Source organism: Cygnus atratus, chromosome 26 (assembly GCF_013377495.2).
Source record: "Cygnus atratus isolate AKBS03 ecotype Queensland, Australia chromosome 26, CAtr_DNAZoo_HiC_assembly, whole genome shotgun sequence".
NCBI lineage: Eukaryota > Metazoa > Chordata > Aves > Anseriformes > Anatidae > Cygnus > Cygnus atratus.
In genome coordinates, this window is record NC_066387.1 from 2,764,832 (window position 1) to 2,779,066 (window position 14,235).

Sequence of the window (14,235 nt, forward strand, 5' to 3'; positions counted from 1 at the left end):
TAAAGACTTGTTCTATTTAAAAAGAGCAAGAGAGAAGGAATAGTATTTGAAATGAGGTGTTCCCATCCCACCTCCCTCCTGCCTAGGACTAAAAGGTGATAATCACCACTAATCACAGGATTTTCCTTCATGAATAGGAGTTTGAGTTTCAGGATTCAGGTGCAATTAAAAAGGGATTTACTCACCATTTATTTTTGTATTTGTTTATTTTATCTTTTATAAAATATCTCTAACATGCCCAAACTGCGCTGCTGCTGCTAGAATCACTTGTGGTCTGAGAAGGTCTTAAGATTAAATTCTTCCTTAAGAGCCAATAAAAGCTATAATAATATCAACAACAATAAACTAAAGCTAAATTGGATGTAGGCACCATAGGCTGGAATGGCACCAGGAAAGGAAACACAGACTTGAAACCTGTCTAGGAGAGGTTACCTGGTTTGCTGGAAGTTACAGGCATGGCCTTGAAATAATTGGCGCAGGGTTTGCATTGCATGTTATTACAGATCAGATTATGTCACAGTCCAAAATAACAGAGAGTCCACCATCAGGGAATTTCCAAGGTCAAAATGCAGAAGCATCTTCGTGGAGACCCGAAAAGCAGATCAGAAGGAGGCGAGAGGAATCCTGCCACCAGCCCGGGCTGTATGAAAGTTTCTGACCTAAGCCAATTGTCCGAATTTCACTTGTAGTCAGTGTAAGGAAACACGCAGCTCTGTCGGGCAAATCAGCACATCTTAAGATGGAGATGCTGATTTTGTGGGAGCTGTACAGCTCATCTGGCTTGCAAAAATAGATGTGTCTCTGTATCCCTAGGGACACAAATGCCATCAAAGTTCTTGCCCTTTAGTGATTGCAGGAAAGGACTGGTTTGAAGTCCTGGGTAGCAAGAGATGTCTTCCTCGCTGATGGTGTTTGAGAGCTTTATGCCTCTGCGTGCACAGTGCTAGGCACCAGCTTCATACAGGGGAGGCTGGTTTCAGAGCCTGGCAGTTCTCACGGCTAATCAGAAAGCAAACGGCTTGGTACAGCATCCATGCAGAGAGCTACATGGCCTTCCTTCAGCTAGGGCACAAGGGAAACCTTCCCGGCCTTTTAACAGGCTTTGAGTCTTGTCCAGAAGGGCTGAGATGCTCACTCTGCTTTGGCACATAAAACCAGGTACGATCATTCATAACCTGCCTGTTTTTTTACAGGCATCAGTGAGTCAACGCGCACAGCGTCCAGGCTTTGCCCCAGAGAGGGTGGATGGCTGCCTGGCCAAAATCTGTGGCCGCAGCTGTTCTGCTCCCTTGAAATGGAGCAATTTGTAGCTCTCCTCTTAATTTTGAAAGCTTTAAACTCTTACCTCTGTTGCTCTATTTCGATCCAAATAGCCAGCTGCTTGGCTCAAGATAGAGCGCTGTGCAAAGACTGAGCGTCTCCGCACGCTCTTCCAGATTACAAATGGAAAGGAAGAAGGAACAATGCACCGTAGGGCTGTGTGGGCTGTGCTTTAGCAACCTGTGCAGAGCCGCTGCTGTTGGTACAGGACAAATTGTCTTGGTTGAATTTACCAGAATTAAAAATTTTACCCTATTTCACGCAGCGGTGCCCTGTCAGGAGTTACAAAAGGCAGCAGTTGCGGTGCTGTAGGAATAATCCTTCTTCCCTCTGCTCGAGATTCTTGTTGCCGTGCTCTTTTCAAGCACAGAGGGTTTTAAATGGTTCGACAGGCATTTAAAACAGCACAGTGCACTCCCTGTGCCTGCTTAGGCCTTGCCTCTTCTGCTGCTGGAGTCAAGTACAGTGCTTATTCGCCCCAAATCAGGTTCTGCAGCCCCCTTCCTGCTGAGAACATTGCAAATATTTTTTCAAGGCTGTCTGGAAAACCTCAACTCATCGAGAGCCTGAAGATGAAAACAGGCCAGGGATAAACACATAATAGCAAAACTAGTTCCAATCAATTAAAATAAAAACCATAGAAAATGCAGAAATAGCATGCCTAGGACCTCAGGAAATACAGCTTCAAAATATATTAAAATGTGACTAATTTAACGAGTAATTTAGCCCTTAGCCTGCTCCTGGGTTAAGTTTGGCTCCTGCGTAATTTGACCATTAAATGAGAGCCGCTGGTTCCCCAGCCGGCCCCTCCGTAGACAAGTGGAACGGTTGCTAAGCTGTTTAACTTCCAATGCCTTTTACAGGTTAGAAGGAAATAATTCCAATTGCGCTATAGATTTAACAATTGGCCACGAGGTCAAAGCAATCCTTGATATTTTAAACTGTAGGAGTTTTAATACCTTTTTAGGCTTGCATTGATAAAGTCTTCAATGGAAGAGGAGGGAGGCAGAGCCGCCGCTAGTTCGTACAGCTGCCCCTGTAATGCCATTTTCCAGGCACTGGAGTTTCGGGAGGGCGAGCTCTGGGACAGTCCTTGTTGTATTAGCACTTCCATGGGTGGGGGAGCGCCCTGTCTGTGTTTGGGGTGTCCTCAGCTCTGAAATTCTAGTTCAAAAACCAAAGCAAACAAACCAATTTGCTGTGTTTCTGCAGAAGGATTTCTCAAGGGTATCAGGAAATGGAAATGGATACAAAAAGCCACCCCCCAAAAAGAAAAATCAAAACTATATATCTATGTATATCTATGTATATCTCTATAGAGGGCACTTTGCAGGAACACTGTGCTGTACTGATCTCGAAATCTCTGCCTGCCTGTGTCTCTTACACCTTTTGCATCGCTGTTCTCTTTGTTTTAGGGGAAAAAATTAGATTACACCTTGTCAAATTAAAATAACAAAAATAAAAGAGCAAAGCCTGTGTTTAATTTTACAGATCTTCTTGAGAAACAATTGGGTTCCGATTATTTTATATTCAACCCTGTAAAAAGCAAGAGAAAAAAAAAAAAGAATTACAAAAGACCAGAGATGTTCAGCCAGCCTGTCACCCAACTAATGTGTTTTTTTAAGAGGAAAAGTGACAATGATTGGGAAGGTAATGGATTTCCTTAGACCAAAACCAAGCCTTGGTCTCATTCTTTATTTATCCAACTATTTACTTATTTATTTTTATTTACCATGAAGGAAATTAGGAAGGAGATGGGCATGAGGAGGGAAGTATCTCGTCCTCTGGAGGGACGGAGGTCGGAAATCCAGAGCCGAGCAGCGTCTCGCCACAGTGGAAACAACTTGGAATTGGAATGGGAGAGGGAGAAGGCAGAGGCGGCTGCACGGACAGCCCAGGGGCAGGGACGGACCACCTTTTGGGAGGGGAGGACAGGTGTAATCTAAGCTTCACTAATAACGTAGAGGCTGCACATTATTTTGGCACCCTTTCCCCTACCCCTCCTCATTTTGGAGCAAGACGGAATGACTCCTGTCTCACCAAAATGGCCAATAATGTCCGCCTTCTCACCTCATTTGGAGCAGCAGCTTGCTGAGTGTCAAAATGTTTAATACCATTTGGTTTTGTTTGGTGCTTTCAACCAGTCACTTCACTTTCTTTTCGTTTTTTTCCTTTTCCAATTAATTTATTCTTTAAGATATGAAGTACGTTTCTCTTTTGGTTGGTTTTCGATGTGAATCGGGGTTTGAAGTGATGGGTTCTTGTCTAGGACATTCTCCTTTCCCCACTTCTCCTCCAATGTTTTTCTCCCTGAGCTAATCTGAAAAGGGCTTAAAAAGTGGAACCGGTAGGTTTCCCCAGCACAAGCTGGTCGGTTGGTCCTCAGATTTCTTTCGCTAGCAGCATCCTGGGAACACATTTTAAGGATGGATTCTGGTGTTGCAAAAGTCAACCCTGGATCTCCCAGTGTCTCTTCCGATCAGGTCTGTAAATCTGTCCCTTGCCAAATGTCTCTCACCTTGTGGACCCCAGCTGTCTTTATAACCGAGTGGTGTGGGGGGGAACCTTAGTGATGTTGATTTCCTTTTCGTTGGAAAGAATAATGCACCAAAAATGCCACTCACAGAACACAAGCTGGGGTAACCTCTGCAGCCATGAGCAGCAACAAAACCAATTGGCTTTGCGAGTGAAAAGTTCTGGATCTGTTCAGTTTCTCATGTAAGTTAAGTTAAGCAGAATTCGGGGCGCAGCTTTGCTTCTGTGAAATACTTATCCAACAATATAAATATAAATAGTACTTATCCAACAATATAAAACAAGAAACTAACTGGACTTAAGAAATCTTTCCGTGCCTCGGAAATGGCTTCTCTGCGCTGCAGTAATTTGACTTGCATCACAAATGTCCTGCTCCAGTCCTAAAGCCTGCTTCTGTCAGTAATGAGCTGTATCCTTGTTTGAAAAAAGCTCCTGAGAGATTTTTGGCCATTGAAATGTGTCTTTGTGTGTGCCTGCTTGTGTGTGTTTATCAGGAGATGTTGCACATGCCCATGGAGCATGCACGTCTGTATGCATGCAAGGTTGGCTTTGGAAAACAGTTGGGACAAAGCTGTCATGGAAACCAAACATCCCTGAAGCTCAGGGCTAAGGTGCTCCTTGAAACCAGTGGCAGCTGGAGGCCTTGGCCTGACTGCACCCTCAGCATCTGAAGGGAGAGAAGAGAAGCACATGGAGATGTCGGTGACTTGCAGCCTTTGCATTGTGTTGTCACTGGAGGTGTTTTTAACCTGAATTCTGCACAATGGCAGACTGCCTTAAGAAACACGAGGAATCTGCCTTGCAGTTCCTGTAGGGTGGTAAAGGAATATTAGTGAAAAAAAAAAAAAGGCTAAATTTCTGGAAGAGGAAAGATCTGCCCTGCTCTAGAAATGGGGTGTTCCTGCCTGAGAGAGAGCTCAGTGCTAGGAAAGAAGAGATCAGACAAGCAAGAAATTGCTAAGAGCATCAGAGAAGTGGTCTGTAAAGTGGAGCCCTGGCTGCCCTACCACAACTTCCCCTTTCCAGAGAGGGCAGTTCTTCCCCTTACCTCCCCAGTCTCTTGAATTCGTTGGATGGCAAAATAAAAGGATTCACTTCTCTGCATTTTTAGATGGAAAAATTCACTTTTTCAGCTGCTGTGCTTGAAACGCAGCTGGAGCCAGAGCTGAAATTGTTCTTGATTCAATCTCTAGCTGCTCTTCGAGCTTGCTTCCCACCACTGCTCTCTTCCTAGGCTCTGACCTAAATGCTGACCCAGAGATTCTCAGCTTGAGAAATCTCATGTCAACAGTCAAATCAGAGTGGTATGGCAATTAAAATAAACAGCGACATGGTTCCTGGTATCCAGAGATGAGCCCTACAAGTATTTCCTGTTACAGAAACTGCTGTTGTCGCAGCCCTGAGCCCTGGCAGGGATGTATCGAGGGACTCGCTGAGATCTCCAACCTCAGCTAGCACTGGAGTTATTTTCACCTCCTGGACCAGCGTGTGGATGTCTGTGTATCTGTACACACAGCAGTGTGTAGCTTTTTTTGAACCAGGATGCACGACAGAAATGCTGCTGCCCCTTTTGTCCTCGCATCAGCCCGCCACTACCCCTGCCCCAAATCCTCCCCTTTTCACAGAAACACGCCGTGTCTTCAGCTGGCACCCAGATGTGCCGGTTGCTCCCCGTTAGTTAAGTGTGAAAACTGCAATTAAACCAGCAGAGCAATTACGCTGCCCTAAAATCCCACAGAGCTGACCTAAAACCCTAAGCCCTGGGTGCAGCGAGGTCGGGGTGGGGAGAACTGCTTCCCTGCTTCCCTCTGGACGTGGGTATGCAGAGGAGGCCAGCTCATTGCTGGGCTCCGTGGTCCTGAGCTTGTGTTTTGTGAGTGGCTCTTCCCTGTCCCTGCCCCAAACACGCAGACGGCAGCAGGCTGTTCCCTTCAGGCTCCGATTCTCAGCACTCCGCCATCCATCGAATGATGCTTTTCAGTTATTAAATTCTGGTTTGTTCTTCCTTTTTTTTTTTTTTTTTCCCTTTTAGTTTGGTTTCATTTCTTTGCAATTAGCCTCGGTTTGAATTAATTGTCTTGTTCTGTTTCCATGACAACTCGGTGTTTGCATCCCACCTGCCGTTGTTTGTTGCTGTCGATGCTGTTTGCTGACCGGATCTTGTCCGGCCTACGTCTCCCCATTTCTCCTCACCTCTTCCCACCCTGCCTCTCCTCTCCAGAAGGTTACACTCAGAAGAGCCATCCCCACCCAGATCTGTCTGCATGGTGACCCCACTTGTTTCTTTTCGAGTTCTCTCCATCTTGTCTCAGACTGTGACAGGGGTGGTCTTCGCGTGGCTCCATTTTCTGAAACCTGCCGTAGCAGACAGTGAAAGGAGAGACGGGGTAGGCCACAGGGCCGTGCCCTCGTGTCCAGGGCTACCGATCTTCAAAGGGGTATGACAGGAGGGAGCAAGAAGCACGTTGCCTACCCTCGTGAGCCAGTGCTGGTGCCAGAGGTTGTGCGAACACCACAGTACTCCCCTCACACCTTTCTCTAAGCAGAAAGTCAGCTTCTAGTCACAGTGTCCACACGAGTTTGTAGTCTGGCCCTCCACACCCCAGACCTTTCCCCACTGCACCACGGGTGAGGACGTGCTGTCAGTTCTCTTCACAAAGCTGTGCACGTGGGATGTCTCCTCTGACATCTCTGAGCTCCTAAGGCCCCAAATCTGGAAGTCCTCTCTTCCTTCCCTGTAACTGTGCAGAGAAGGGTCCTGTAGCATGCTGGTAAGAGAACACCTTTCTATGAAGATATCTCCCTGTCAGTTTGTGGGAGGAAGCAGAGGCCATATTTGGCTTTTGTTTAACAAAACGCCACTAAATGGAAAACAGCCACTATCTCTCCTGGCAGCGCACTCCCCATCTGAAAAGATCCATAATGTTGAGCGGCAGCCAGGGGAATGGGCTGGAAGATAAATACCAGAAAAAAACGAGGACATAAATTCCAAGGGACATCTGAAGGCACTAGGACTTGGGAAAAGAGATTGCAGGCTTAGCTCTGGTGTCTTTTGCATTGCTATTGCATGGATGTGACCGTTGCTGGTTTTAGAGAGGTTGTTCAGAGGGGTTACCTGGGAAGAGGACACCAGGGACAAATATTTCTCAGGCCCCCATCACCCCTAACTCTCCGTCCCCTTGCTCACCCTTCCCGAGGGGTGTTTGTCGCATGGCTCTCAGAAGCTGGGAGGATTCCCACCCTCCTTTTTTCCTTGGGCTGCTGCTGTGCCTGCAGCTTACTGGGGTCTGAATCCTTTTGTCCCTGCTTACAGGATGGGACCTTGCCTTCAGCTTCCTCCCTAGGGCCTCTCTCAGGCACTTTATTTTCTCCTTTGTCCGTCCTCCTGCTTTCACCCCTGAGGAAGGGCATCCACCTCGGCCAGCTCAGTTAGTTCAGAAAATGGAGCCAAGGAAACCATCCCCTTCCCTTTGCGTCCATGTTCTTATCGTGTAAGGTCTGGAAGCTGCATCCACCTCTCTGCTAAGGAGATGCACAGAACATGTCACTGTTTTCTCAACGTTAAAGTTTCATTACCTTGTTTTTCTTATTAATTCTATTCTATTTATTATTCCGCCAGGGCTGAGATGTGACAATGTGAGCCACCACATTGGGTCACATCAGCTAGAAAAAGTATGCAGCATTAAAGTGGGTTTCCCCCTCCCCTCCCTCTCTTTCTCTCTCTTATTTCTCCCTTCCCCTCCTTGTTCTCCTTCTCCTCGTCTTCCTTTCTTTCTCTGTTGCTCTCTCTCTATTCAGTTTCCATGTGGGCATTTGCTAGCCGCCCATAAATTATATTTCTCTGCATTCTCCTCTCTCTCTCTTTCTCTTTCTATCTTTTTCTCTGTCTCTTTTTTACCTATTTTGCATGATGTTTGTGACTCTGAGAGCTGCATCTATCAATGGAACCGTGTCAGATCTTAAAGAGGCTTCGTTAGGGTTTCTATACCCGAAAACCACAAAAATTTCATTAGAGTTTCTCATCTTTTCCACACTCTGTCTCGCTCCAGGGGGACTGCATCCCCTTGGACGGTTCTCACACGCAGACACCAACTAAATTCTGTCCCGCTCCGGGGACTCCCTCTCCCCCCTTTTTTTATTTTTTGCCTCTCTGCTTTTCAAGTGGTGTCTCTCCGGCATCTGGGGATGTGATACTTCTCTCTTGGTTGGATTCTCTGGGTCACAAGATTTGGGCCTTCCTAACAAGGCAAAATCTTGAGAAGTTTCCACCTCCGTGCCCGTCTTCTCCTCGCCACCACCCCACGGCTGCAGCATCCCTCGCTCCCTGTCGGGCACGGAGCCGGCCCCTCTCTGGGGACAGGGGCAGCCCCTGGGGTGTCTCCGAGCCGTGGTGGTGGAGGAGCCGATTTATTCGGCCGCGGGAGAAGGTGATAGGGGAGGATGAGCTGGACCCCACTGGAAAAGGGGAGGAGCGGGCTTCCCGGGGCGCGGAGCGGGGAGCTGGGGGCCCCAGCGGCTGTGGAGGAGATTTTCAACGCTCGCCATGCCAGCTCTTGCCAATAAAGATGAGAAATTGCTAATAAATTTTTGTGTCTTTATCTGTGCTGTGATGGGTCTAATCTTGATCAATGGAACCCTGTTGCTATGAAATATCGCTTTTATGTCTATATTCTATATATTGTTTGTGAAGTACAAATTTATTTGAAGTTTAATTTTTTTGGTTTTTGGTTTTTGATTTTTTAGTTTCTTTGTTTTTTTTTTGTTTTTAATGAAGGAAGAAAATAAATGATGACAAACCCCATCTGTATTTAAATTATCTTTTACTCTTTTTTCTTTTTCTCCCTTTTCTTCTTTTTCTTTTCTTTCTTTTTTTTTTGTTTTGTTTTATTTTTTTGTTTCGTTTTTGTTCTGTTTTGTTTTTTTGTTACCTCTGTGCGTCTCGTCCACAGTTCGCCGCGTGGCCCCTCGCTTCTCCATCTTGCCCGTCAGCCACGAAATCATGCCCGGCGGCAACGTCAACATCACCTGCGTGGCGGTGGGTTCGCCCATGCCATACGTCAAGTGGATGCAGGGAGCGGAGGACCTGACGCCCGAAGATGACATGCCCGTGGGCCGTAATGTCTTGGAGCTCACGGATGTCAAGGACTCAGCCAACTACACGTGTGTGGCCATGTCCAGTCTGGGAGTCATAGAAGCCGTTGCTCAGATCACGGTGAAATGTAAGAGAGTGTGAGCACACCTGCGTGAGCGAGTGCGTGGGTTCCCCAGCGATGCATGTTTGTAGGAGCGTGCATGCACAAGTGCGTGAGCTGCTGCATGGGTGTACGTACGTGCAAGGCACGTGTTGGGCGCATGGTCTTCACGGAGCGTCTGAGCACGTGTGCAAAGAGCTGTGGGCACGTGTCGTGTTCGTGCACGTGAGCATTTGTAGATAAATGGTCGTGCCGGTAAGCCTTCGCCAGTGCATGAGTGCGTGTCGTCGTGTGACTGCGTGTGTGTGAGTTGTGGTCCTGCCCGTGGCTTTGTGTGCCTGCATGGGGAGAGCCCATGACTGACCTGCACGTGATGAATGTGGGGACGTGATTATGCATGAAGCACGCTTGTCATGCATGAGTGTGTGTGCACGTGAGTCAGCAACGTGGCTGTATGGGCATGAGGGTGCCTGACTGCATGTATGTACGTCCGTGGTGGTACAAGCCCGTATGTATATGCGTATGTGAGCATGAGCAGGAAGACAAACCTGTGCACCGTGCGTGCCACGTGCTGGGATCTGTGCATGCATCTGTGGGGATCCCGTGCCCAAAGGAATCCCTAGAGAATGGGATGCTGGTGGCTTGAGATCTTCCCTTGCTTCAGGACAACTGGGCTGTCTGTTATGAAGAAAATTGATTTAAAGCCCTGCATGCTTGTTTTTGTCCTGGGGTATGGGGCTGGCTGGGCAGTTTGCAAGGAGCCTTGGATGGCTTGAAGCCTGCATGCCATCCTGTTCCGAGGTTAGAGATTCAGCCAAGGCCCTGAGGATCTCTGACACGTATGCCCTTGCAGTAGAACCTAGATCCAGCATCTTAGTGGCCGTTGTTGCCTCAGCAAGAGGGGGAATATCCCCAGCTTCCAGCTAGCAATTTCCAGGAGGAGCACGGGTGCAATCTTCAATCTATTCTGTCCTCAGCAGGGGAGTATTAAAACCCAAGCGGGATGCCCCTGTGGTTGGGTGAGTGTAGAGCTCGGTGTATGAGCTGGTGTCTGCTCTGAGTGATGGCATTGCCCACAAGGGATCTGGGGGAGATGGGGTGGGAGAGGATTCGGAGGGGAGGGGGAGAGGAGGAGAAATACCTTGGAGAAGGGGAGTGGTGAAGAGAAACCGTCCGATTTGTGTCAGTGCATCTGACTAAGGGAGACCTCACCGTAGAAGTGAGTAGGTAGGCACTGGTGAATCTTCACATGACACCGATCCTGTGCTTTTCACAGGAATTGGGCTTATGTGCTAGAGAAAGGATGCCCACGGCTGGGCTGAAGTGCTGTTTATTCTCCTATTTTCTTCCTTCCCTTTTTTCCATCTTACGCTATTAATTTAAAAGGCTGATAGATACATTGCTTCTGCTTCCAATTGTCCTCAGGTGTGGAATCTTGCCCTGCTGGTACATTCTGCCTTTTGTCATTTTATTTCACTGCTATTTCCCCTTTTGTTCTTGTCTGTAAGCATCTGCAATATTCCCCAGTCAGAAGATGAAATGAGAAGTTAGAGCTTTAAGGCTGCTCAAGCCTAGAGAAGATGAGATTGGAAAGGGTCTAAAACAAGTAGTGAGGAAAAGGTTAAAGGTTTCCAGCATTCAGCATGCAGTCTCCAGCAAGTTTGTCTTTTGGATGAGTGACAGGAGATGGACGTTAACACATTTGTGGATTGAGGTGAAGTACTGCATGTATTTATGGCTTTCTAGTTCTGGAGAGTACAGTCCATGCTGTACTGTTACCTGCACGCTAGACGTGGAGAAATTCAGCAGTGCCAGAGCTGGGTAGCCGGTGCTTCAGAAGATCTGATGATGTATGTGCTCTGAAAGAGCTCTTGCAAAACCGCTTTTCCTTGCTGCCCTGTGAGCCAGCGGATGTTCAGCTGAAGTCTGTGCTAATGATTCCAGATGTTTAGCTGAGCACTTCCCTTTTGATGGAGCAGTTTAAGGAGGATAATAGAGTGTATAACTAGGTTCATAATATTTCAGCGGCACTTTACTGAACTGCCGCTCTGTGATTGGTACTGTGCCTCTGGCTCCTACAGCCCTAACTAGCTCAATTAGGCACCACTTCAACATACCTTTTTTTTTCTTTTTTTTTTTTTTTTTTTAACGTCTGTTCTTCCTAATTCTCAGCACTCCCCAAGGCTCCTGGGACACCAGTGGTGACAGAGACGACAGCAACAAGTATCACCATCACCTGGGACTCTGGAAATCCAGACCCCGTGTCCTACTATGTCATTGAATACAAGTCTAAAAGCCAGGACGGACCATACCAGATCAAAGAGGACATCACCACCACGCGCTACAGCATTGGGGGGCTCAGCCCCAACTCTGAGTACGAGATCTGGGTCTCTGCAGTCAACAGCATTGGGCAGGGGCCTCCCAGCGAGTCAGTGGTCACTCGCACAGGGGAACAAGCTCCTGCCAGTGCCCCCCGTAACGTGCAGGGACGAATGCTGAGCAGCACCACCATGATTATCCAGTGGGAGGAACCAGTGGAGCCCAACGGGCAGATCCGTGGCTATCGTGTGTATTACACCATGGAGCCTGATCAGCCTGTCAGCAACTGGCAGAAGCACAACGTGGATGACAGCCTCCTGACCACAGTGGGCAGCCTTCTGGAGGACGAAACCTACACAGTTCGGGTCCTGGCCTTCACCTCGGTGGGAGACGGGCCTCTTTCGGACCCCATCCAGGTTAAGACGCAACAAGGAGGTGAGCACCTGTGTCACTAACCTTGGAGGCACTGGGCTGCAGGAGGGAGAGGTGGTCGCTTATTCCATTATCCAGCTGTGGCTTCTGTGTCACCAGACCATTTTTTTTTCTTTATTGGTTCAATTCGGTTAAAATAGAAATAACTTTCTAGGAGGAAGTTTGGTCCAGCATCTGGAGCCCAAAGGCTTGACACATGATTTTCATTCTGTCTTTGCTCACAAAGGTTGTTGCTTAAATGGGTAGGGCAAGCAATTGTGCAAGGAGAACCTGTTTTTGCTGTTCCATGCTTCAAAGCGAGGTATCTTCATGTTTCCAGTTTCTAAATGTCTTTAAAATAGACCTGAAAACACTCACTGCCCAGGGAATGGTGAAGTTGAACTCTCAGAGCACCCAGAAGCTACCTTCTCAGAGCTGAGCGGCAATGGGCTTAATTTTGTCTTTTTCTAAAAGCAGAGTAAAACAAAGCTATTATTGTCACAGCAGATATGTTTAGCTGAGAACAAAAGGTGTTCTATCACATATTGTCTCCCAGCATTGCTTTTGGGTGCTCTGCTCACAGGAGTGGGGTGCTGGTGAGGAAGCCCTGCCTTCCTCAGGAGCCTTCTGCTTCCTGAATCTCCTAACGCTGGGGAAGGGCCGTATCCTGCACTGCCAAGAAAGAGGCATATGGTCCAGTAGGATTCTTCTCTCGTCAGCAGCACTGGACCTTCGCTAGCCCTGCAGTGATATTTAACATGGCACTGCTTTAACGGAAGGGCTTCCCCACTCTGCAGCGTGGCATTTTGCTGTTGACATGCCCTTCACACACAGGCTTTGAGGAAAACTGGGTAGGATTATTCTAATAAGCCAAGTTAACGTGGTTCCTCCTGTCTCTCATCTCACCTCCTCTGCGCTGTCCTGCCCTGTGGGCTCCTTCTCTGCGTCAGTTCCTGGGCAGCCGATGAACTTCCGAGCAGAAGCCAAGACGGAGACAAGCATTGTGTTGTCGTGGAGCCCTCCCCGCCAGGAGATCATAGTGAAGTATGAGCTCCTCTATAAGGAAGGAGACCACAGCAGGGAGGTGAGTCTGGAGAGGAGCAGTGCAAAGGGTTGGGGCCCTGAGGACCATCCTGGCCCTCTGTTTCTTGAGCTGGCTGAGAGAGGGGAGTGTAGGGCAGGTGTCTCTGGGCAGGGCTCGCCTCTGCTCCTTTTTGTTTGTTTTTATTTTTTTTCTTCCCCCTCGCCCATCTCAGGTGCTGAGGAACTTCGAGCCAACGACCTCCTTCACTGTGGAAGGCCTGAAGCCCAACACTGAGTATGTCTTCCGGCTGGCCGCCCGCTCGGCTCTGGGCCTGGGGGCCTTCACCCCGGAGGTCAGAGAGCGCACCTTGCAGTCTAGTAGGTGTCTCTCCTTTTCGCACCCTTCTCTGAGGGGAAGACAGTCAGGGAGCCAGAGATGGTGGGCACAGGGGTACGGAGCTGTGGGGCAGATGTTCGCCGTGCCGCGGGGGGTTCACACATCTGGGGTTGCTCTGCCGGGAGGTGGGCAGTGCGGGGCATCTCTGGGACCTGGTGCCTTCCCTCCTTACACCCAGATAGCTGAGATGTGGTCGAAGAGTGGGGCCGCTGCATGCTTTGCTGGGGATGGCGTTAAGTAAGTTAGCAGTGTCCACTTGGGGTGGGGTGGAGGGCAGCAAAGATCTTACGGGTGGGCTGAGCTGGCCCTTGGTGCTGAGCATGCTCAGGGAGGACAGCACCCCACCGTCGTGCGGCAGCGTGGCTGTCCACCAGCAGAACCTGAGCAGCAGCTGTCTGGAAGGGGGGCACAAGCAATGGAGCAGGGAGACGGTGGGGGACTTGGGAGGAAGAGGAGAAGGGGAGGGGATGAATCGAAAGTTCCGTTTTTTCACCAGCCTCTGGGAAAGCAGTCCTCATGCTATTTTTCCATGAGTGACTTGGTAGCCCCTGGGAAGAAGGCCTGCTGTCCCAGCAAGTGCTGGGAATGGGCCCGTTTGGGCTCCAGCAGAGCGGGAGAGAGGAGTCATGCGGAGGCTGTGGGGGGATACTAATGACACCAGGATGGAGCGTATGCAACCAAAATGTGCTGGTTTTAGTTTAATGGATTGTCTCCCTTCGCTGTTGCCCTGGGGACAATAACCCTGGATGGCAATATTTCAACCTGGGCTTTTCACAGATCTTTGCTTTTAAATGAGGTGTTTTTTCACTGCATGAGTGGCTGTGGCAGCTGTTCTTTGTGTTTTCTGTCTCCTCTCATCTCTACTAAATCACTCCGCTGCAGTTTGGAGTAGCCGGGAGCAGAACTAACTCAGAAATGGCTCTGGTCACCAGTGTGAGGAGAGAGAGTGCCTGCTCCCATCTCTCAGAGTCCTTACCAAGGGGGAGCAGCGGGCTCCCAGCTGGGCACCTGCCCCGTCTTGCCGTTTCAGTTCTCACT

General features: G+C 48.7%; 1 protein-coding gene across 4 annotated transcripts in view; it reads left to right on the plus strand.

Moving 5' to 3' along the window:
* PTPRS (protein tyrosine phosphatase receptor type S) overlaps nt 1-14,235 on the plus strand; it is a 156,682-nt gene that overhangs the window by 99,361 nt on the left and 43,086 nt on the right. For all 4 annotated transcript variants that reach the window (XM_050715649.1, XM_035567748.2, XM_050715652.1 and 1 more), the window contains exons 7-10: nt 8,805-9,074; nt 11,220-11,801; nt 12,728-12,861; nt 13,034-13,178. In XM_050715649.1, coding sequence (XP_050571606.1) covers nt 8,805-9,074; nt 11,220-11,801; nt 12,728-12,861; nt 13,034-13,178 — 1,131 coding nt within the window. The remainder of the gene's footprint in view (nt 1-8,804; nt 9,075-11,219; nt 11,802-12,727; nt 12,862-13,033; nt 13,179-14,235) is intronic.